We start from the raw sequence: 24,431 nt of genomic DNA, 5'->3' as shown, positions 1-24,431 counted from the left end.
CTCATGGATTCAGTCACCTGCTCACTTTATGAACAAAAAAAAAAAAAACAACCCAAAGATGGATTCTGTACATATTATCTTGGCTCCACACCAAAATGTTCCCTTGCCTAAATGCTGCGAGAAAATATTCAAAGAAATTTGCCAAGACCCGCATTATTTTGCGTTTGATGTTGACCAACATGTTAGCGTAGCGTAGTTGTTCACATAAACAACACAATTTTATTTGCTCTGTGTATCTTGTCAAATACTTGTAATCCAAATGGCAACATTACAGCAGAGCGGTGGTGGTCAAAGTATGGCTCGGGGGTCACAAAAGTTATTTAATCAGGGCTAGCAAGCATTTACATCTGAGTCTTATTGGTGAATTCATTAACCAAGTTATGCAATTTCTAAAAGAGAATGAAATATTTAAAAAAAAATAACTATTTTACATGTACTTTCCCCCCCCCCACCTTTGTCTGGGTTTTGGTGACATCAGCTCTTTTGTTTTATTTCTGGAAATAAAGACAACAATTGCACTTTTTCAGCATTTTGGAGCATTATGATGTCCTAAAAAAATAATTATACAGGACATTATGACTGTTGATCACGTTATGGTATGAATTGAGAGCTTTAGATAGTCAACATGTTTGTCATGACAAGCATCCTGAGATGATTGTTTGTGTACCAAACCACAAAACTGTTTTTGCAGCTGTAAGCAGCCCAGAAGCCCTGGGAAAGTAACATGGAAGGGGAAACTGTTTTTACTGGTTTTCATTAAGAGGGTTGCAAAAATAATAAATGATTACGTCCGTTCTCCTGCTATACGTAATGTTTGCGTCTTAGTCTTTACAGGGCAGGAAAGAGATTGTGCTCTCAGTCCCGCATAATGAATACTAATTAGAGCTATTTTAAGTGGACTTAACAGGCTGTGGGACCAGAGAACTGAAAAATAATGACCAAAACAATGCTGTCATATGTTCACTTAGGGACAACCAAGTCACCACAGCAATCCATTACCTCACATGGCATCAAAGTTTGATTTTAACATTTTTCAAAGAGCTTTCAATTGCTTTGTACTGACTTTAGGAACGTGATGTCAAGTGGCTTCTTTACATCAATGCTTGCCATTATTTTTTTTAATAATTAGCTTTTAAAAAAGTAAAAGGAAATTACAAAAGAAAGATTTTTTTGCCCTTATGTAACTTATGTACAGTATTGGGCTATTTGTAATGTCTGTGTGTTGGGGCTGTGGTTGGGGGGAGGGGGGAGGGGGGTCCCAAAGCAATTACAAGAGCCTTGTGGCGGTCTGATGCATAATTACAAGGCAGGGTATTTGGTGCACTTCAGGGGCTGAATAATGGATTACAAGTATAATTGCATTTGTAAATTTAAATCCCTTATGAGAGAGACAGGGAAAAAATAGAATTGGAGAAAGACAAAGGAAAATAAGACAAAAGTCCTGGAATGATGTCATCGTTTTTTTAATATCAATTGAGGGGGTGAGTGAAAACTAAAATAGTTCAGAGTTAAGTTTTAAATTTACGCCCCCCCGCTCAAAATAAAAGAGCGCCTCCAAAAACAGGGGGCTTATTTCATAACAAGAAATACTCTGAAACAGATATATATATTTATATATTACTGAGAGAAAAAAAAAACTTTTTTCCTTCGTGTTTGAAGTGGCTGTATTATCTTCTGATGACCACTGGGTGGCGCGCTTCGTCAGGGACGTGCATGGAGCAACAGATCAACGCGCATGCGCACTTGATTGTTTTGACTGAAAATGCCGTCGGTTTCGAAAACGGCGGCCAATGCGTCTGCTCAAACCGAGAAACCTACCCATTATACGTGAGTATTGCACCGTTGCTGTGTGCGTCATCTGCGACTCGCGGACAATGTACGACGTCGTTCTCGCTTTGTTACAACTCTTTGCGTATGTGCGTGCGTTTACGAATACTGCTTTCCCAAGGCTTTGTGACTGCCCCCAAAAAACTGCGAGTCTCCGAGCTTGAGACGACAGCGCTTTAATGTTCCCTGATATGTTGGTCCTTCGCGGAATAGTTCTTAAAACGCTCCGTCGACGTGTTCTTTTGCACTGTAAACTTTACGAGCTAATCGTTGTTTAGCCAGGAGCTGCTAGCTTGTTACCCCCGCCGTGTGCTTGTCAACAGCTTGGCCTTTATTTTTGTGTTCCCCCGCTCCCTCCCTTCCACCCTACGTGCTTTAATTTACGTACGCTCAAGGAATTCCCACAAGGTTTGCGTCGGAATGTGCGCGGATTCTGCTACGTGAATAGCGAGCTAACGCCAGTGACCCAAAACACAGCGGAGGGCTCGTCTTTTAAAAACAAGTGTTTGCCAACGTTAATTGAGCCGAGGCAAGGCGTTTGATATCAGAAAAATATCACAGCACTCCACCAAACAAAAAAATGTCAAATAAGTATGACGTTGATGGCTAAGATCCCTTGTCCTTTAAACTATTTGCTCATATCCTTAAAGACATTAAAGCTTTGGTGGCCTTGAAGTTTTTAAAGCCTTTTTCAAAGAAGGATTTTTCAAAGAAGGCTTTTTCTTTTTTCAAAAAGTTTTGTTTTTAACTTCTGTCCCTTAATAATCAATAGTAGAACTTTGTTTTACAAAATAAAGGCAGTTAGCAACCACCGAGCATAGAAAACAAGCTTTTTGTGACAAGAATCATGTCAAGCATAACGGAAATTTTGACTTTTGTGAGATGTTTGACAATAAAGATATAACTTGAGAACAAGGTTTTGATCAACATATTAACTGATGTTGCTAGACTTGAACATCAATGGCTCTTTTACATGATGTTCACCATTCATTACATGAGCACTGTCATCTTTTCTCACAATTGTGACTCACACTTTTCAACTACAACGCAAACTATTTATACTATACGTTCACATACTCCATTTAAGTGAGAGATTACTAAACTCATGCCATTTTCATCTTGGTGTCAATTTGTTAATATTGCATTGTCCCTTTCAGCTACTTGAAGGAGTTCAGAACCGAGCAGTGCCCGCTGTTCCTGCAGCACAAGTGCACGCAGCACAGACCGTTTACGTGCTTCCACTGGCACTTTCTCAATCAGAGGCGGAGGAGACCCATCCGCCGTAGGGACGGCACCTTCAATTACAGCCCCGACGTCTACTGCACCAAATACGACGAGACCACAGGCATCTGCCCGGATGGAGACGAGTAAGTTGACGGTTGAGACGTCGGCGATGCTGTAAACATGCCGTTACCTCTGCTGAGATGCTTTCAGGATTTGCAACAATAGGCCAACAAAAAAATAAAAAGAAATTAAGGATGGTATGAGATTAAACTTGAAATGCTGTGATGTTTGATTTAATTATTTTCGTGGCGATCATTTTAGCTTATTATTTCACAATGTTATAATTTCCTAGCCGTATTGTTGAGGGAAAAAAACAAGTGGGGACAAAAAAAACCAAGCTCCAGCCATCACTACGCCGCCCCTGACAATGCCAGCTATTTTTGTATGACCTTACCTGTTGCCATAGCAACTGTTGCTACTCGAGATAGACGGTGCATGCAAGAAGTTAATAATGCAATATATTTGGACTCACAGTGGACTTTTTTTGTTTCTGTCTGGAAAAAAAAATTGTTTTGTCCCCACCTTTGTCAGTTGTCCTTATTTACACCGGACCACGGGTGACACGGAGCGCAAGTACCACCTCCGCTATTACAAGACGGGCACCTGCATCCACGAGACAGACGCCCGAGGGCACTGCGTGAAGAACGGCCTCCACTGCGCCTTTGCTCACGGCCCGCACGATCTCCGACCTCCTGTTTATGATATCAGGTGACCACGAAAGCAGAAAATCACCTGTTTTGCTGGAGGGGGCGGGGCTTTCTCATACAAATTAATTTGGCTAAGGTTTTGCAACAGAAGCAAAATATCAGCCAGTGTAACTCAAAGCATGTTTACAATTTTTTTTCTTTACTTTTCTATTGATTATTGATTTTCATTAATTATGTATTAGAATGCATGGCAAAATGTGAGGTGCAATACATTTAGTTGGTTGACTCCTAGAAATCGTGTACAAATAATAGCAAAATGTGTCAACAGAGAGATTCAAGCACAAGAGGCGCTCCAGAATGGACAGCTGGGCTCCAGCGAAGGTATTCCCGACCTGCAGCCCGGCGTGTTAGCCAGCCAAGCCATGATCGAGAAGACCCTGACAGAGGACCCCAGGTGGCAAGGTAAAAAGACGCCGCTTCATTTCAAGCACTGTTAACTTTGAATTGATCTCTTGACGAGTACGTAAGATGAGACTTTGCCCTGTTTTTTTTTTTTTTTTTTCCCCCAGACACCAACTTTGTTTTAGCAAACTACAAGACAGAACAGTGCACAAAACCGCCCAGATTGTGCCGACAGGGCTACGCTTGTCCGCACTACCACAACAGTCGGGACCGCAGACGCAATCCGCGCAAGTACAAGTACAGGTGAGCATTGAAGTCAATATTATTCTAGGATATGGATATGATGTCAAAGGTCAATGTTTTCCATTGTCACGTGACATCACACGACAGGTCAACTCCGTGCCCCAGCGTGAAACACGGCGACGAATGGGGCGAGCCTTCCAAATGCGAAAGCGGCGACACCTGCCAGTATTGCCACTCACGCACGGAGCAGCAGTTTCACCCAGAGGTGGCTATCAAGTTTAGCTTTAACAACAACAATGTCTGACGTTAGTACCGAATCTAATTTTGCCTCTTTTTTTTTTTCCCCCACTTCGAGATCTACAAATCCACCAAGTGCAACGACATGCGGCAAACCGGCTACTGTCCCCGGGGGCCATTTTGTGCCTTTGCACACGTGGAAAGTGAGTAATTCAAGACACTTTTACAGTAATAACAGGAGACACATTTACACAAAGTATCATAAAAGTTTGAATAAACAATCACTGGAATGGCACCAAATCGAGCGCAGGCAACGTCAAAATGTTCACAAAATGTTTTTACCATCTTTCCAGTCTTCGGGCGACTTCCTGTTTCTTATAAAATGTCTGCATCAGCAGTTTTTTTACAGATCATCCCTGTTTGTTTTATTGTAAAATGATCTCATAACTCTGAAATTGACTGGCAAGCAGTCCAGAGTGTTTCCTAGCTTTCGCTCAAAGTCACCTGAGATAGGGGCTCCATCTCATTCCGTCACGTCTCCCCCTCAGGAATCCCCTCCGCCGAGGACACCATGAGCTCGTTGCTAACGGCGATACATTCCAGCTCGCATTCCCAGCCGGGCTCTCAGCAATATTCCGAGTGTCCGCTCGGCGAGTGGACGACGGCCGGCGGCTCCAACACCAGCAACGGACAAGTGGCCGGTGTATGTATTGTTACAATGTGTCCATATTCTTTTTTGACACAACTTTCTTGTTTGCCTTATTGTGGTTGCAAGAAATTAAATCATGCACTCTGTGTGTCCCCTTTGACCCCGTTCAGACACAAAACAGCGTCTTCTGCGCGGTGAACCCGCTGGCGTCAAGCTTCACCTCCAGCATAACGTCCAGCTTGGCCTCCAGCATTGGCTCAGACAGCTCCTCCCCGACCACCTTGTCCACCATGAACGCAAAAGCCACTCCCTTTTATCCCGGGAGCAACACAGTGGAATCGGTTATAGGTACAAGGATGTCAAATATTTATTTAATAAAAAAAAAAAAAAAAAGAAACTCCTTTTAAACTTCTGATCCCCACTCAGGATCCGCTCTGGACCTCAACTTTTGTGACATCAACGTTGCGTCGCTTGATAAGGAGCTAGAAGAACAAGAAAACAATATCGGGCTGGAAAGTAAGCATGAGGAAATTCAAATATAATGTTTGGCTGGAAAGTCACCACTTTTATCGCATTGCGCCCATCGCAGGTCAAAGAATGCTCGGTGGCTCGGCCCCGGTCAACATTCCCGGCTCGCTAGCGCGCTCGTCCTCCTTCAACTCCTCCTCGTCGCTGTCCACCTCGCCGCTGAGCTCACTGTCGCAGTCGCAGTCACTGCTGTCCAGCGTCGTGTCACATCACAACCACACGGCCAACATGTTGGCCAAGCACGAGCACGGCTTGCTGGGAACGCCTACTTCTTCTTCCCAGAATTCCTTAGGTCAGTGGGAAATAGTAGAAATACTCAGATGGTTTGAATCTTGGTAACATTTAGAAAGGAAAATATGAGGAAAGTTGATTATATTATTCCAGTAAAACAAGAAGATACTGGGACTGGAATTTCCCTTGGATTTAATATTTACTCATCTAAACACTGCTTGGAAAAGTATTTATTTGAATTGCTAGTCAGCGTTGAAATATCAGAAATCCTTTTGCGCCGAGATGAGTGGCTCCATCAACCGCTTCCCACGGATATCAACTGAAGGATTTTTAGCCAGTCGTCGTGACTCCAAAAATATTTGTTGCCATTTTCCACCCGTCCAGGCTTGAACGGCGCCAGCAGCATTTGGGACTTTGTGAGCGGCAGCTTTTCACCAAGTCCGTCTCCGGTCTTCAGCAGCCTGACGGGCAGTGGCGACGTCTCGCGTCTCTTTCGGGAACTGGATGAGGCCAAGAGGAAAATTAAACAGTGGGAGGAGGCCTGGCATCAGGTCAAACAGGTACGCCTTACAAAAACAAAAAAAAAGGGGGGGGGGGGAATGATATTTTATAATCCTCTTATCAAACGACCCCACAAAGTGTCGATCGTAATTTGGGAACAATTTGTCCACAGGCGTGCGAAAACTGCCAGAAAGATGCCCACGAAGCCAAGGAACAAGCCAAGGCGGCGGAGGCGGCGCGGCAGCTGGCCGAGCAAAAACGTGACGAGACGGAGCGCAAGTTGAAGGACCTGAAGGGCGACTTTGACGCTCTGTGCCGAGCGCCCGGAACGCCGCTCCTGCGCAGCTACGGCGAGCTGGACCAGCTGCCCCTGTCCAAACTACACTCGCTCAAGAACCACCTGCGCAACGACCTCGACGCCATCGACGGGGTAAGAAAAAAACAAAAACACGGCTAAGAGCGTTCGTAACCCACGTTGGTCACGTTTTTGTCTCCTCTCGCCCCCCAGGTCATATATCTGCTTCAGTCAAAGAAATGTCTCGTTTGCCAAAAGCGCGACCGCTGCGTCGTGCTGCAGCCGTGCCAACATTACGTTCTATGCGAGAGCTGCGCGTCCAGCAAAGCCGAATGTCCCTACTGTCGAACAACAATACTCAAGTGGTGATGCACGTTCACACGCCAGAGGTACTATTTAGAAGAAACTACTAATAGATAGCAAATTTTTTGTATATTTCATAGAACAGTTAAAACGCTGAATGAAATGATGCTTGACTCGTATAAATCTCTTATCAAACGTCGAATCGTGTACATGAGATTTGGATGTATAGATTTTGCTCATTTTACGTAGCAAACAGCAAAAATCCGCACTTAAAATGGGCAACGATTTGACATCCACTTCTGCTTTAGTTAAAGAGGAACAATTGTGAAAAAAAATTCACTTGTATTTTGCGGAGAACATATTGTGAAATTGAACACTATGCAGAGTAAATCTTTGACGAATATACGTATATATATGAAACAAAAATATTTGTATTGCGAAATGATCTAGTGTTTTCAGGTATTAGCGCTGAATGTTCCTTTTTAAGTAACCCCCCCCCCCCCCCCCAAATATTAGCTAATATGAATGCAGCTAGTCAAGCAATTATTCTGACCAATTTCCTGAAGATCTCTTAATTCAAGCACTTTGTTGACATGGGACTATTAAAAGGGTATGTAGACATTTTGTTTAAGCTGCTTCGTAGGTATTTTATTTTTTTTTTTTAAACTAGTCATACTTTTTATAAATATACCTATAAATGTATACATATAAGCTAATGCTTTTTTTGTGTGTACCGTGAGACATAAATGGAATATTTCACGTTTCCTGTTGTTAAATCATGGCATGATTCTGGATATTAAGATTTAATAGGAAAATCAAAGTATTTAATAGTTTCTACTTTCATAGTTAGGTTTATAAATGCATTTTGGAAGAAAAAAAAAACAAAAAACAATCAAGTGCAAATTTATGATGCGTTTTAGGCATAACCAGCAGCAGTAATATGTGTAAAGTGCACACACGTGGTTCAATCAGTTAATTTTTGTTTTTTTGTAAAGATTTCTAAGGAGGATCATGTGTTGTCTCTTTTACGTGTGTAGGAAACTAGCCTCGAGAACATATCGGCCTCCAGATCCAAAGTGCCTTAAGCTCAAATTGTAGAAGCAGAAAAGCTCGTTTTTGGTGTCAAAAAAAAAAAAAAAAAAAGTTGACTTAAACATTATGACTGTAGTGTATGTATTTTTGGCCCAGTTTCATAATTATCCATCCATTTTTTTGTACCACTTTGTCCCCACGGGGGTTGCGAGCGTGCTGGAGGCTATCCCATCGGGCAGTAGGCGGGGGACACCCTGAACCGGTTGCCAGCCAATCACAGTTCCATAATTCTGATAATTAGAATTTTTTTTTTTTTTAAATGGAACATTTCCAGTGGCTGCATCCTTTTCGCAGGCTGCGGTGCTCTTCCCGTGCAGCTTTTGCTCTTTGAAGAATTTCTTTCCTGGCCGTATGCAAACAGAAAAAAAGCTATTAGGACATTTTCCGTGATTAACGTCATCGAGTCCGTCTAAAATGACCTTCTACTGTGTCAATGAATCATCTCTCTCCTTCTCACTCACTCTCGCTTTATAAAAGGAAGTGTCTCCGGGTACAATTGAATTAAGCTACTTAAGTTTACATTCCCCGATGTGCTCAGTGGAAAAAACAATATCGCAAAAGAAATTTGCTTGATTGAAAGACTTGGCTGTAGCTATAACGATTCAAAACGGACCAGCGATCTAGCAATCGTAAATCCCGACAAAGAGGACCGTCCACTGTTTTAGAACGAGAAACTCATGCTGCCTTCCAGAAAACGGGGAAGTCGGACATTTTGTCTGTAAATCAAAACACACATTAGCTTTACTAACATCCAAAAGAACAATTAGCCCAAATTACCTTTCATTGTATTTTATTCTGTAAAAAAAGAAAAAGAGCCAAGTTGACCTGCCAAAAACCATTTTCTCTTTTGTCCAGATTTTTGCCATGTTTTTATTTGCATTACAACTTTAGACCCAACGCAAGCATTTAAGCTCATGTCAAGCACTGATCGGTATCTTTCCGACTTCCCGGCAGCCTCGAACGCAGCACTAAATCTTAAGAATGTATTTATTTTTTTGAAGAGACGACATTGTCTTTCGAATGGATGAGTTACATCCACTCATTTCTATACAGTTTGTATTTTCCTACACGAGCGTATTTTTCAAAAGCCGAAAAAGCTTCCGCTTGAGCCATATGAAAATTGACAATAATCATTCATAATTGACTCTAATTGTGTCACACTGCCAGACTGTAGTTCGACTGTACGCCATTCGATCGTAAAATCATATTAATAACTACTGTAAAAAGTATTCACGTCGGTTCCTTCATAAATTATTTGCAAATCATATGAATTACATTTGTAATACGTTAGGATCTCGGTAACTGTCCGTTCAATGATGTCGCCGACCTTTACTGCTGTAAATTGTCAAAAGTGTTTGTTTTTCTTTTGTTTTTAAACAGTTTTTATTTGACAGGGTCCTTTGGTCTTCAACATTTTGCCTGTAAAAAAAATGTAATAATGATAATAACGATGTCTCATGCAAAATTTAGAGTAACCGACCAAAGTGTTTCTCGTAGTTGTGCAAATATTCCAAAAGATTGTCCCTCTTTAAAAGGGGACTCCACGTGTCGCTGGGGAGCACAAACGAATGCCCGCGCGAGACGTGGAATTCCATTTTGGTTGGGCCTTTGCTATTTCACTTAACGGTTCAATAACTTTTCCCCTTAACGTCAACGTACCTGAGCCCCGTGTTTGTTGCAGTTTTACCAAAGACCTGTACTTTTTAGTTTTTCTTTCAGTCACAAACGTAGGTTGGTAAAGGCTATGGAAAATAATCACCTACCACCTTAAATAGTCAATTAGCAGTATTCAATTAGTTGTCCCTGAGTTGAGTTTAAAAATACAGACAAATCTCGACTAATGGTGTTTTTACGGCCGATTAAAGGGTTTCGTTGAGAACGGTGAAGGAATTGAATGTGCTACTGAAGTGGCCATATAACCTTCACCTTTTTTTTTTTTTTTTTTTTAAAGTTTTTCTTTATTCTAAATGGTTGGTTTATTCATTTGTCTACTGTTTATGATACTGTTCGGTGCTTTTAATTCAGTGTCCAGGAAGTGAGGTTATCTGTTGCAGATACAGACTGAATTCATCCCAACAAAACAATCCCAGAAGTCCACTTTGTAAGCACTGCAGTTTATTATGAGTTTTTGTGCCTTTTTTTTTTTTCCAAATTAAAATTTGTGCTATCCTGACTGATAAAAATGGTCAAATTTTCCAGAATTAGGAACCAAAAATTGAGTGCCTTACATAAGTCAAGTGGACAGGCCAATTAAGTGTTGATTGGTATGAAAACAAGACAAGTACTTAAAAAAAAAATAGCAATATTCAGTCACTAAGGACACAATTTAGATCAATCTGGCACCAAATGGGAAACAAAAAGCACCAAATAGGAAGATTTTTGTAAATGAACTGTACACGCCATACTTTTGAATCTGTTGTTTTACATTCTAGTTGTTTAGTGTTTGTCGTCGTTTTTGAATGCTATGAACACGCCAGCCTGAAGATTTATGCAATCGTGTGTAATGACGTTGAGTGTCATGTTGGAATTGATAATGGCTTACTAGTACGATTGTTGTTGAAAAAAATAAAAATAAAAAAATAAAAGAATCTGAATGTGGAACCGGCTGTTCCATGTACTGTAGACATGTTATTATTATTATTATTATTATTATCAACATTTTGAAGCCCTGAAATATTGAATGTATTGTTCTAAATTAGATATTCAATGAAGAGGTCACTGGAATCTTATTATTACGGAGCTCAGTTCATTCATTTTGATGTAGCATCTAGTTGTAAACTGCTATTCAATAAAAACAAATGTATTAGCACTAAAGGTGGTTTTTTTTTTTTTACGTTATTGGAGTGATTGAATGGAAACTGGATTCAGTGGGTTCATTCTTGTCAGTCTGTATGAATATTTAAATATTTTTTGTGATAATATGTAGGAATTCAAGCTGATAATCACAAACATTTTACTGTCGGTATTAAATTCTGTGTTGTGAACACAAACATACCGTATAGGTGCAAAGTCTTAGAGTCCTACCAGATTGTTTTTTTTTTTCTTTATTATTCAATTTCTACATTAATGATTGTGTACTGCATATATTCTGTAGTGTATGGCTAGTTTGTTAACACTTGTTAAATTGTTACACTACAGTGTTGTAATGGTTTACAGAGCTCACAAGATTATATTTTATCATCTTGACAATTAAACAAATTTTTCATCTCATGTGATTGATTATTTTCTTTACATTAAATTGCAGTCATGACTATAGTCCTTGAAAGGGATATTTAATTCTATCAATCAATTGTTCAATACACTTGATACATTTAAAAAGAAATCACATGTATTAAGCACGTTATGGCTTTCCCACAGTTATATATATATTCATCTTACAAAGTAAAACTTCAAGGAAACATACATAAAAGCATTTTAGTACTCTAAATGTTTGAAACTCTTCAGTTTCCTTGCAGTTTGTCGTTCTACCACCAGGCGGCAGCCTAACTGCAATGATTGAAAATCAAGTAATTTTAAGATCACTTTTTAGCAGCTGAGGGTTAAAATATTAACGCAGCAGAGTTCCTTTTAAATACTTTTTATTATATGAATTGGTGCATCAAAGTATAATAAAAAGTGTGGGCGTTAATGATGTAATTTACCTGTCAAAGCTGTCTTCGTGATGCTTTCAGTAACCTTCAGAGAAACACACCTTCAGCTTCTTTTCGAGATTTTGCGTGAATCATTTTGCTAATTTATCATGCTTTTATTTTTCAAAGCCTTACCTTATAGGAACGCTGGAAAGAAAACTCCCAAAAGCGTATGTTAAATTATCGAGCTCGTTTGTTACCAACGTTACCTGTCTTAAATCTGAAAGGAACAATATGTCCCGAACGCCACATTGTGAGTGGGAAGGACAAATCAGCAGACGTGAAGCCCGCGCGGAATGATTGTTTTGTTATTTTTCTCAAACTTCTGCAACGGACCGAACTTGGCCAAGGTATGCTCAAAAACACAAATTATCTCACAACATCACCCCAGCGAGTCCTGTTATTAACTCAACTCACAATTAGTACCGTTAGTAACCGTTATTTTGTTGGTCACAATATTAGCTAGCTAAACGAAAAGCTACCGGTAAAATTCGATATTTAAATGAACTACGCCCTCAGTAATCAACTTAAGTTGAGGTTAAGGTCAAAGTTTAGGTTAAAGTCATCTGTATAACAGTGTTTTGTCCAACTTGTGCGTTAGTGTCACTGACGAGCTGTGTTCGTAAGTCGGGACAGGGCGTCTTAGACTTACGCCAGAGTAAACGCAGGTCTCGCCCTGTCATTGAGCACACGTATAAATACAGTTCTCGAGTTTTAACAAGAAACTGGATAAAGTACAGACAAAAATCCTTTAATTAAATATTTTAAAAATGCCAACTGAAAAAAGCAATACAAAAAAAATCACTGTCAAGTGTATTATGTACCCGTTTTGGTAATTAGACGCAATGAAAAAAAAAATGCTTGGTGTAGGATTGGAAATGTTATGTTGCTGACAGTCGTGGTTTTAAGACAAAAAAAGAGATTGGAGTACAGTTTTTGATGCGTTTATTGCACACTCCACTTACAGTGCAAACAATTTTAAGGTAAACACAGTTTTACTTGCATGTGATATTATTTGTCATTTTACAACCATTTTTATGTCCTTGTGCTTGTCACGAAGATGATTATACAAATGGATTTCTTATGGGTTATTTTTATGTTTGTTTTTCAAAGTGATTTGGTTCACCGTATTAAACCACACTTGCTGCTTGCATCAATTTACGGCTGCTCTGCACGTTTGGAAGTGTTCGGCGTCAATATCTCGCAGATCCTGACCTGCTAAACGTGTGGGGCTAGCGCACGTTATGTTGTTGTATATAGTGATGGTGCTGTCGGGCTCTTCGCCCTCGGCGTGTGTCTCCACTCGCCGAGGCACCACGTACACATTCCTCAAGATGTAGTTCCTCAGCAAGACGGCGCCGCAGTCGCATTTCCAGCGGTTACCGGACAACAGAAGTTTCTCCATGTTCTCTGAAAAATCCGGGACGAGGTTTGTCAAAGCGTTTGCTCTCAGGTCAAGGTAGCGCAGCCTTGGGAGGAGCTGCTTGGTTCCGTTGTGCAAAAACTGGCGGCATTCATTGTTGGACAGCAGCAAGTACTCCAGATTCTGAAGACCGGAAAATGTGTGGCTGGTGAAAACTTCTAACTTATTGAAACTCAAATCCAGTCCCAGTAAGCCCACCAAGTCTGCAAAGCTGTGGCGTTCCACGACAGAGATGTTGTTGTGCTGCAGAAAAAGTCTCCGTAGACTTGACAGCCCCGTGAATGCTTGATTTGTAATTTTTGTGAGACAACCTTTGTCCAGATGAAGGCTGTGAAGCTTTGATAGACCTTTGAAAACATGATTGGGCAAACTATGGAAGCAACTTCCCGACAGGTTGATGACGGCCACATGGGAGAGTCCCGTGAAGCTACCCGCTTGTGCGTCCTGAACTCGGTTGTGCTCGAGCTCGAGAACCTCCAGATGTCCAAGGCCTTCAAAAATCCTCTCACCCAGAGCGCGCATTTTGTTGTAGCTGAGACGCAGTTCCTCCAAGAACTGAAGATCACGGAAAGTCCTCGGCCTAATTCCGGAAATGGAGTTGTTGGAAAGACGCAGCACGAGAAGATTGTGCAAGCCCAAGAAGGTGTCATCATGGAGGCTGGTCATTTTGTTGTTAGTAAGGTCCAGCCATCTAAGAGCTCTCATACCTACAAAGGCTCTCGGCGCCACCGTCACAATCTGATTCTGGGCTAGGTAAAGCTTCCGCAGTTTCACGAGTTTCACAAACACGTTCGCCTTTATGACTTTGAGGGAATTTCCCGTTAGATCCAATTCTTTAAGCTCGCCAAGATTTTGGAAGAGCTGCGGCTGAAGGTAGGCTAGTCGATTTCCCGCGAGGACCAGTTCTCTCAGACCCTGCAGGTCTTGGAAAATGTTCTCAGGTAAGACCGCTATTGAGTTCCATCCCAAGTTGAGAAGCCACATCTGCAAGAGTCCGGAAAAGAGCCTCTCCTCAATGCGAGCAAGTTGGTTGTTGTGTAGACTGATGGAGGCGATATTCGGCGTGTTCTGGAAAACGGTAACCGGCAACGTACGCAGGCGGTTGCGCTCCAGGTGAATGTGAGCCAGCGATCTGAGTCCTCGGAAAGCCTGAGCGTCCACGCTCGCCAACTGGCCGCTTTGCAAATTCAAAAAATCCAGATTGCTGAGATCCCTGAACGAGGCCGCCGGCAAGGTGGAGAAAAGATTTCCGTCGAGCCAGAGAGAGTGCGTTGCTCTCGGCATGTCCGTCGGGACCTGCGTTAAGTTGCGGCCGCTACAGTACATGTTGAGTTCCAGGCTGTAGTCATCGTGCAGACAAGCGCATCCTTTGGAACACGGAACGGGCTCTTCTGGCGTCGGGGTGGGATCCGGCAACACCGCTAATGTTCCCAGTACCCACAACGAGAACAACGCAAGGCTTTGCATCCCAGCTGTGGACAGAGCGTCAATCCACCATGTGAAACGCGTCCCGAAAAGGAGTCGCATAAAGTCGCTTACCTTGAACCTGGAACGTTTCGCTTGTCGAAGCGCGAGCAGCGGAATGACTGAACCTTATGCAATCGTTTGTATGCTGGATGACTGCTAAGGCAAACCCTAACCATTTTTTTTTTTTTTTCTCAACGGATGTGTTCAGTTAACCCAGTTCCTTTCGTCCGCTCTTAAAAATAAAAAATGTCAGTTTACACACGTGACTAACTAAGCTCTTCTAAAAAAGTTGTTTATGTACTTCTCTTTGGATGTCATTGATAGATAAATAAATGGTATCGGTGGCTTAGTCTCTGTGGCCTTTGGTGTTTACTGCTTCTGTCACTGAGTGCATTTACTGTATATTGTAAATGATATCCTGTCGAGTTGACAAGAGATAAGATAAACCCTCGCTGCACAAGACAAACAACTTTGTATGCGTTGTCCATCCTCACCAAAAAAAAAAAACCACTTGTCATGATGTGACCTTAATTCATAATGTCAAGAATATTCTCTCCTGGGTTTTTTTTTTTTTTTTCTTTGCACAAGAGACGAGATGGAAGTAGAGGTCCAGAGGTCCGTTGCCTAATCCGCGATCATAATGGCTAACTTTTTGTTTGCTCTTCTCCTCTGTACCCGGAGGTTGTGTTAGACAGCCATGAACCGGCAATGCTCTTGAGGACAAGGCAACCAAATTTAGATAACAAACTGTGTGTGTTTGTGTTTTCCAGGCACATAAACTGGATTGATTTTGATTGACACTGTGAAGACAATGACGTCAGATTGACGCAGGCCGTCGTTGATAAAAGTCGTTATTGCTGTAACTCAAGAATTTTTCTGACACCGTTTTCACAAAATTGGCAGAATTATTTGCGGGAAGTACTTCAAATGTTCCCTGTTCTCTCTTTTTTTTTGTTTTGTATTTATGAGTTTAGGCTGATATCCAAGTACACGTTGGTGAAGAGCTAAAGCACCTTTGAAACCTTGCGATATTTCCCCTGTAAATATACCGAACAAACAAGCATCAAGGCTACACATTATGAGATTTATTTCTGAGAATCGGCGCATCAAAACGCAATCGCGAAATCTTCTTGGTTGGTAAATCTCAAAACATATCAACAGAAACAGAACAACACTGCCATGCACTGGTAAATTGGCGTACATTTTTTTTTAGCGGTCACAAGCTGAGATGACCCATTTGTGACAAGTTACAAATAAGCAGGTAAAAGTGTGTCGTCGGGGAGGCGATGAGAATATTATGGTGTTAACAGTCAGTTGCCCAGGGCTGCCGTTCCAAATATAGACAGAAGTGTAGGTCAATAAAAAAATTAAAAAAAAAAACTGCACGTGGGGGGATTGGAATGTTTTTAACTGTTTCATTAGGGAAAAACACTCATAAGATAGATAGGCAGACGTCTCGTATCAACATTAAATATAACCCGTCGCAAAATATTTTCAGGATTGTGTTTTTTTTTTTGTCTGACTCATTCATCCCATTACAAAGGTGTCAGCCGATACAATAACAGCATAAATCTTCAGACTATTTTTGGGATATTTTCAGCTTGCCATCCTGGCAAGATGTCAGTGTGTGAATAAACGAACAGTCACTGTTAAGGATTCCTTCCTTCCATCTTCCCAGACAACTTGACTTTCCCCTCAGTCTACCCTTGAACTCAGCGCTTAAAATTCCCAGCAGACAGCTAACGTTTCGTGGCGGAGGCTCCACTAACAACTCCCCACAAACAGGAACCGGGCAACATGTTCATATAATAAATATCAGCTGGATTCATGTGCGAGATGTTTGTCGTAAGTAAACAATCAATTGTTATTTCATAAATATGACTTTTAATGCAAGAGGAGGATTTTTGTTTTCATTTCTTTAGACCGTAAATGATTTTGGACTGAGAGCCAAGAAGTGTGCGCCAATACATCATTAAGTATTAATTCAATTATGTTTTGCAAAAAACAGATGTTTGGCTGTCTTGAACGTAAAATAACAAATGTGAAATCCGATTCATGAAACGGCACAGTCTGTTATTACAAATATTTGAATAGCCACACAAAACAAAATCATGCCATTTTTTGTACTGCTGCAACACAATTAAAAACAGTTTCTTTTTATTTGGACAATCCACCAAAACTTCAAATAATTTGTACTTTGTTCCCATTTTTTGTTGTTATTCCAAATTAGTCAACTACCCTATTGCCCAAAAATAATTTGAAAAGATTTCAAATAGTCCTCCAATATGTTTTGTTCAACTACCAACCTAAAAAACTTGTTTTGATCATTTTTCCAGTTTGTACCGTCAAAGGTCAAGTAGCTAAAATCTCTAATAGTCTCGTAACCATATTAAAAGACATTTTCTTTATTTTGTAAAATATCAATCTTGCCTCGATAAAGGCGTTCATTACAACAAGCGAGTACAAATCGAGTGTATCAAACATGTAATGTACATTCCTGATATGAAAACAACAATTAACCACAGAATGTAACAATAATATGTACTCACTACACTTAATAGCATTGTGACTGGTCGAAATGGAAAATATGAGTGTTAATTTCACAAGTTGAGTAAAAAAAAAAACCCCAAGTGTGCCTTTTAGATACTGTATATGTGCTATATGATGTAATAAACATAACAGTCTGAGCCATTTTTAATTATTTTTGAAATGTATGAAACATTACATTTTAGTGGCGGCTTGAGGGTGACTCAGTTTATTTTGGCTGGAATAAGATAAATAAATAATTAAAGAAGTAAATAATGGTGCGCAGAGTTTCAGTGTGTCTGATTTAATTAGTATTTGTGATTTTGGTATTATTGTTCGTTAACACTCATTTGTCTCGAGTGCCGCCTGTGATTTTATGTCGAACAGTCCACAGTCATATTTTACACAAGCACTTACTGTTCTTCCCCTCATACTGTCACCTCCGTCTTGCTGTTGGTGACCAAATAGGGCTGCGGCGGCAAGAAGCGAACGTTCTGAAGTTCCCTCCCGGTGATGCAAAGTTTAGTCGGGCCGAAGCACCGCTTCAGCCCCAGCGTGTCGTTGCTCTCCCAAGGTCTCGGCGTGGCCGGGTTGGAAAAAGAACCGAAGGACAACGACTGGGAGCTGCTGTAGCTTCTCGGGTATTTGTGTTTGCGTCCGCTATGGTTGCTCGACATCTGTCTGGGCGGGCTGTAGGGGTTTCTGGGTTCCGGCTCCGTGTCCACGTGTTCCATTGGAAGGCCGCCCTTCGCTGTTATTCCGCTCAGCACTTGGCGGCGGTTGATGTAGAAGCTGTCGTTAGCTTTTTCTGCTGACGTATCGACAAAAGCAAGAAGCATTAACCAAGGGTGCCTCAAATTTCTGGACAAGATTTTTTTTTCCAGTAGCATAATGCTGGTCCGGGTTTTCTTGATTGCCTCCTGTCCTCAATCTCATTAGCGAAGATCTGCTCTATTTTTGATCGTCCCTAATTATCTGTTTTTCTTGAGACGCACTTCCGAGGAGTCGGAGGAGCTTCAACTGCATGGTCCAAAACGGTCCCCGAGAGAGATTGTTCAAAAAGGCACGCTCCCGGATGCTTATAGATATTGACGTCTAGTGTCCGACATGTTTTGAACATCCTTTTTTTAGCGCCACCTGGGAAAGTGCGTCTATTTTTGGGCTCGCTTTAAGGATTTGGCAATTGTGTTTTGTTTCAACTGCCGGCGTACGTCGGAGCAGTTCCAAAATGATCACTTGAGACGATCGACGAGCACATCCTATAAATACATTTTGCTTCCTCTCTCTTTGGGCCTTGTTTACCTATTGATCAAATGTTAAAGAAGAGAGAGTTCTATAGTCCTTAAAAAAACAATCTAGTGTCAAGAAACTTTGATTGATCGACAAAATCTATATCTTTTTGCGATAGTTGTCGGGAACTATTTTAATTAGCGTTTAAAATTGTTTCTATTCTTACCAACAGCCTTGAGGGTGGCATACTTGTTGAGGTCCTTGATTGACGTCTGCGGTTCATAAGGGCTGCTTATCTGCTCCAGCAGTGCGTAGGGCTCAGTGAGGAGAGGCGACGTAGTCGTCGTCGTGTTGTTCATCTGGGGGCTGTCTGAAAATATGAAAACAAAGATGCAATATTTGAAATGCAATACTTGTGGTTTAGCGCTCGGTATACTCGAGGTAACCAATCTGCTTAGCAAAAAAAACAATCTGTTGTACTACCAAGATTGACCAGTGAGGGGCAGCATGGTGCATGCATATTACCAGAAATACATAAATAAGAAAGAAGTCGTAAAGGACGACAAAGAAATTAGGCTAACTGTTAGCTTATCAGCGTGGTGCATGCATATTACCAGAAATCCAAAGATTGAAAGTAAGAAAGAAAGATGTTGGAAAGGACGACAAAGAAGTTAGGCTAACTGTTAGCTTATCTTGCAATAATTGTTAACTTTTCCTTATAACTTATATTGCAGTCAAGGACTTGTAAGACTTCGGCTCAGCAGAATGAATTTTTCGATATTGTGTGCGGAATACACTTGTGAGCTTTTCTGTGCATGCAGCTGGAGAATCGTGGCTGCTCTCCCAATCCTACACGAGACATCTGCGTAATTAATGGCTGTGCAGCAAATAAACCGGACCCCCTCCATCGTGGCCTGGCACGACAGCGCTAACAGATGTTCGGAAAGTCGCCATTAGATTAGAGCGGGAAAATTGGATGCTGTTTTAGGGCTACTGCATTTAAATTATCGAAAAAAAAATCAAGTCTACATCACTAGTTTCTTAATTCATATAAGGTTCTTTCCCTCATTGTCGTCGCCATTGTTAGAGGTTTACCAACTTGAGTCGGCCTTTCCCTTGCTCTTGAATTTCTGTGGAAAAACAGATCATTAATCCAGAATGAGGTTAATGAGGCTCTTATTCCCCACTGGTCAGCAAGAGACTTTATTACTGTGCTAATTAATGCGCAAGAAGTCTCAAATTGCCAACTCCGTCTCGCCTTATGATGCACAGGACGGGTTTAACGACAATTTCCTTGGTAAAATCGGTTAAGTGTTAACCAATCCAAAGAAAGGGAGTCCAAGAAAAAAAACAATTCAATTTCATGTCCTTTTGCGCTTGAGTTTCACTCAACTCATTTGTGATCAGCTTAAGGCCTCGAGTTCTTTTCTGGTCTGTCTGAAGTCAATTCCCTCCAAGCTTTAGAGCTGGAGTACATCTATCTGACCTACAATCCGACATGCCGTGATCAAAGCGTCGACCTTAGGCCAATCCCAGGCCACGTCGTTTTGGTTTGACACAACACATTGCTTTGTCAGGCAAATGTCTCCACTTGTTGACCTGCTTTACTTTCATACAATTAAAGTAAAAGTGGGCCAAAGTCATTTTGTGTCATCTACTGCCATGCACATGATTTGACTCAGGCCTTGTTACCCGTTTGAACGGAATCTTTGAAACGTGAGAAACGCACCGCACCTATCGATTGTGTGGCTTACTCGAGATGGCCAACGTTGCGGGGCTGTGGTGGAACGGAAACTGGAATTCTCCCCTGACACAGAACCATGAGACGAAAATATCACTTCACTCTTAAGAATGTCGCTAAGACTGTCGTCATGGGAACAACAGCTGTTGTCTGTATAATTACGCTGCGCTGCTCACCTTCAATGGCTTTCTGGCGACAAACTTAATCAAAATTGGGGGAAATTTTAGATCGGCTCATCTAATCATTATAAATTGTCTCTACAGATTATCCTGAGCAATTGTCCTAAGGATTAGGGTGAGTTAAATAATTTTTACTCTTTGATCTACTCTGAAAAATAGTCCAAAATGTTCAGAGTTTGATATAAATTCTCGTGGATGTCGAGAGAAATTCGACTCGTGATGTGAAATGGAATGTCAGTGATTATAAAGCGACCCGAAGTTTGTGCTGTTGCTGTTGTTACTACTTCTTGTTCTATGTCTTTTCCGCAAATCTGATTCCTTGTGGCACCATGGTGCCTCTTACAGGTCAGTATTGGTACTACAACAGACATCTGGGTTCTATAGATGGGGCAATTTGATTTTTTTAGTCATGAAATATTTATCCAATGTCAAAACTGCTTTGAAATTTATTGTCAATAACACTTACGGATACTGTTTATTGCAACTCTTGTCTGCATGTTCTCATAGTGCAGCCCCAGGGTCATCTCGTCTGTATGTTCAGAGGCGGGGTGACGGGTCACATGTGCCAAAGTTCTGCAAAGACGATATAAATACCCAAATACAATAAATGCAGTAGTTGTTGAATTTTTATGATGATTTCAAGATGACTTGTCCCTGGAAATTATTTCGCTCTCGACTGTTGTGGCTATAGCGCCACCTGTTGCTTTGGCATGCACTTCCCAGCCTACTATGCTGCAAAATTTATTTTTGGCCATTATGGTAATACTGGAAAAGCAAAGTATAATTTAAAAAGTTGTATAAAAAGTCCTACTGTGACCTGTTGTCTTGGTTTGGGTGCTGCGTCTTCTCCAGCCCAAGCTTGGTGAAGATGCCAATCAGCGCCACGATGGCCACCAGCCCGCAGACGACATACACGATCATGGTGGTCTTGTCCTTGGTTGAGTCCTGCGCCACGTCCACTTTGGACGGCGGCCTGCCGGTCATCATCCACGGCGGCGTGTCGTAGTTCTTACAGGTGGTCTGGTCCAGACGGGAGCTGCGGAAGGCGCAGCAGAACCTGAAGCCGCACGTGCCACAACAGTACAGGTAGTTGCCCGTCTGGCACACAAACGGCGGGTCCCATTGGCCCATCACATCGTAGTAACCACGACATTTGTCCTCCGTGTGCGAGCTCTCCGTCACGCCGCTCGTCGCGGACTCCGCCGACTCGTTGTATCCGCTCACCAGCACCAACTCGTCCGCCACGCGCTCCACCTGGCCTTCCACGTGCCGCACGCTCACTTTGGCCAGGACGTAAGCGAGCAGCAGCTCAGCGCCGCGCATCTTGCCTCACTTTGTTTTTCTTGCCCTTCCACGTTCACATCCTCCGCGCTGAGAGCCGTGCGTAAAAGTGCTTTGGGTGCAACTTGCCAAACTAAAGCACCGTGCGCGCAATGCTACCCCTCTATGCGATGCAATCTTGTATAGTTCCAGCTCTCGAGTGACGACAGGATAAAAAATGCGCCGTGCTGGAGGTCGTCAGCCTCTTTCAGGCTGCCTCTCTCCAGCACTGAGTGGCAACAGACAAAACAAGTTGGCTGTGGGAAGACGCAGAAGAGAGAGGTGGTCTCTGTTAGTGCCTGAGAGAGAGAGCGAGAGAAACGGAGAGAGAGAGCGTGCGTTTAAAATACTTTTTTTAAGGAGCTGGAGCAAATTGACAGCATTTCCATTTATAAGATGATTTAAGATACTTTGTTGTAGAATAAATAAAAGTTGTGTCTCAAGATATTAGCATTTCTTTATGCAAATAGCATTCTGTAACGTCCATTTGAGACTTCTCGCTAAGGGAAAAAGGTGCAATGGAAGGTCACTTCAAATCGGTTTGCAAACTAGTAACCATATTGACACCATGTGAAATCCTTCGACAGTGATTGTGCTCACGCGTCTTCTGAAAAAGAACAGCAACTAGTCAGCGGTTTATTTTTAGACAATTTTTTTCTGATTGGAGAAATTATGCCTGCCATCTGCCACTTGAGAAATGGCTTTTTTGTTTTTTGCGTTTTTTGATGTTGAATCATCTTGGCGGTGGGAGGTTACTTTTATTTACAATTGGCCACCGGGGGACTTTTGGCTTGTTTCATCTCGCTACATCTTCTCTAAATAATTCTACTCCCCGAAGGAGGAAACTTTTTGAGTTGCTTTCAAGTACGAACAGCACGCCGTCAGACGGCTCCAGACTGCGAAACGGCCACCTGGTCAAATAACAGACAGCCTTGAACTAGCTAGGCCATGTCAGCGTCGCTCACGCTTTATGTGAATCAGAAACGTCCTCGCCTTGTTTACGCCCCAGTTACCTTATATATAATAATTTTAGTACCGTGTTTTACGGACTATAAAGCGCACTGGACTATAAGGCGCACCATTAATGCATCATGTCAGAATTTTAATCCAAATCATTCTTCATTTTATCTTAACTTCAGACGCAACAAATTACTTTATAATCACAAAATAATGATCCATAGTCTTTTTAATTCATGATTCATAGTCTTCAGCGGGCCACTTATGATTGATTTCATGACACAATGCTTCGGGCCAGTTTAAATTTAGGAATTTGGTCCATATATAAGGCGCACCGGACTATAAGGCGCACTGTCAGCTTTTGAGAAAATTTTAGGTTTTTGGGTGCGCCTTATAGTCCGGAAAATAGGGTAGTTGACAATGAGGGTGGCAGCATGAAGACAACTTTGAATTTTGCAAAGCTTCCATCTATAGTCGCTAGCAAACATTCTAACTTAGCGAACAAATCAATAAAAAGGCGGGAAATGAATTCAACTTTTTTTTTTTTTTAAATATACAATATGATGTCTTAGCTCCTCTGTTGGTCTTGTGAATCAATTAGAGACTACAATGTGCTCCAACTAATATCCTAATTTGGGTTACATCAGACCCTGTAAAGTGCTTTTTTTGGGTACAATTTTCCACTAAAATGCAGTGAGAGCATGACAGCTGCATGAAATGTGCGACAGGCGTTGGCGCGGGATCAGGTGGGTCGACCAGAGTGCTGTAATTCTTCTCTGACACACAGAAAGAGAGAGCCTAATTAAATGTGTGGGGATTTTCATGTAATGACTTACCATTGAATAAATAACATCCTTTACTTTTTACAGTCCAGTACGGTGAAGTAAATGAACGCTGTATAGACAACGTAAATACGATGAACGTTCAACCTCTGCTTGACACGCTCCGCGAGACTTTGATGCCGTCGACGTGCGGAATATTCATAACTTTCTGTGATCTCAGATAAAGTCTGTTTTCGTTCAAAGCTAATCTAACTCTGCTCATTTGGACCGCTATATTTATCTTTTCTTTGAAAGCTTTTAATATCAGCGCAGGGAAAAAGGTTGACAGGAAGCAGGTTTTCAAAAGCGTTAATTTACAGAATAGGGTCATAATGGGCACATCCGCTCTCTAAATAACTGCACGTGTTTTCAGACAGATATATAAAATGTCTATTAAACGATGGATGGACTTCCTGTCTGGTTACACCGTTTGCATGCTGACACTTCCCCATTTTAAATGTCACTGTCCATTGCGCCGCATCATGTTCCATTATTTTACCTTCAAAGCGTTTCCGGGGCGCTTGTAGGAGGGCTGTTGAGTTAAACAAGCTACTTACTTACATAACATGCTACTTCTTGTTTTTGTTTGCTGTTGATTACTAAAAGAGCTTTGTTTTTTGCGGGTGTATCAATAATGTCTGGCATTCCTACGTCAACGTATTTTATGCAAGGATAAAGCATAGTTTTCTTTGCCACACTGTGCAATACCGAATTCAGTTTTTGTTACCATGACAACTCGGGACAGAGTTAGGGTGTTGTGATAAAGTAAGGTCTACTGAGTGTTCTATTCATTGTCGTTTCTCAGCCCTCAGCCCTTCATCATTAAGCTGCAGTTTCCAGATACGTTGGCCGTTCCTGAAGCAGATTCATGTGCTAAACGTACGCCTCGTGTCCACAAC

At 41.6% G+C, this 24,431-nt stretch overlaps 4 protein-coding genes across 16 annotated transcripts in view; 2 read left to right on the top strand and 2 right to left on the bottom strand.

Annotated features, from left to right (window-relative positions):
• The first annotated feature begins 1,337 nt into the window (after nucleotides 1–1,337).
• Nucleotides 1,338–11,449, top strand: unkl (unk like zinc finger). Its single transcript, XM_085933740.1, has 15 exons — nucleotides 1,338–1,481; nucleotides 1,660–1,827; nucleotides 2,985–3,194; nucleotides 3,643–3,819; nucleotides 4,087–4,220; nucleotides 4,328–4,463; nucleotides 4,551–4,668; nucleotides 4,759–4,843; nucleotides 5,189–5,343; nucleotides 5,460–5,637; nucleotides 5,716–5,805; nucleotides 5,879–6,109; nucleotides 6,433–6,608; nucleotides 6,722–6,979; nucleotides 7,058–11,449. The coding sequence occupies exons 2-15, from the start codon at nucleotides 1,763–1,765 to the stop codon at nucleotides 7,211–7,213; spliced, it is 2,169 nt and encodes a 722-aa protein (XP_085789866.1). The 5' UTR covers nucleotides 1,338–1,481; nucleotides 1,660–1,762; the 3' UTR covers nucleotides 7,214–11,449.
• igfals (insulin-like growth factor binding protein, acid labile subunit) lies at nucleotides 4,327–15,108 on the bottom strand. 2 transcript variants are annotated; one of them, XR_015068492.1, is made up of 2 exons: nucleotides 14,831–15,108; nucleotides 4,327–6,614 (listed from the first exon to the last, which is right to left on the bottom strand). XR_015068492.1 is itself a non-coding variant. In XM_085933758.1 (2 exons), the coding sequence occupies exon 2, from the start codon at nucleotides 14,756–14,758 to the stop codon at nucleotides 13,022–13,024; it is 1,737 nt and encodes a 578-aa protein (XP_085789884.1). In that variant the 5' UTR covers nucleotides 14,759–14,763; nucleotides 14,831–15,003; the 3' UTR covers nucleotides 12,797–13,021. The 2 variants fall into 2 exon arrangements, 1 of the variants encoding a protein (XP_085789884.1); XM_085933758.1 differs by lacking the exon at nucleotides 4,327–6,614 and adding an exon at nucleotides 12,797–14,763 and having other exon boundaries at nucleotides 14,831–15,003.
• mrtfbb (myocardin related transcription factor Bb) overlaps nucleotides 12,109–24,431 on the top strand; it is a 27,198-nt gene continuing 14,875 nt past the window's right edge. For 2 of the 12 annotated variants that reach the window (XM_085933744.1, XM_085933742.1), the window contains exons 1-3: nucleotides 12,156–21,520; nucleotides 21,606–21,727; nucleotides 24,338–24,411. The gene's annotated coding sequence lies outside the window, so the exon portion shown is untranslated. Of the gene's footprint in view, nucleotides 21,521–21,605; nucleotides 21,728–21,759; nucleotides 24,412–24,431 lie in introns of those variants that run through there. The other 10 variants (XM_085933747.1, XM_085933741.1, XM_085933752.1 and 7 more) reach the window with 8 other exon arrangements.
• Nucleotides 16,663–21,761, bottom strand: shisa9b (shisa family member 9b). Its single transcript, XM_085933763.1, has 4 exons — nucleotides 21,246–21,761; nucleotides 20,901–21,007; nucleotides 18,741–18,884; nucleotides 16,663–18,095 (listed from the first exon to the last, which is right to left on the bottom strand). The coding sequence occupies exons 1-4, from the start codon at nucleotides 21,755–21,757 to the stop codon at nucleotides 17,713–17,715; spliced, it is 1,146 nt and encodes a 381-aa protein (XP_085789889.1). The 5' UTR covers nucleotides 21,758–21,761; the 3' UTR covers nucleotides 16,663–17,712.

Source organism: Syngnathus leptorhynchus, chromosome 16 (genome assembly GCF_054491065.1).
Source record: "Syngnathus leptorhynchus isolate UIUO chromosome 16, UIUO_Slep, whole genome shotgun sequence".
NCBI lineage: Eukaryota > Metazoa > Chordata > Actinopteri > Syngnathiformes > Syngnathidae > Syngnathus > Syngnathus leptorhynchus.
The sequence above is the reverse complement of the archived record's forward strand: the minus strand, read 5'-3'. Positions and strand labels throughout refer to the sequence as shown.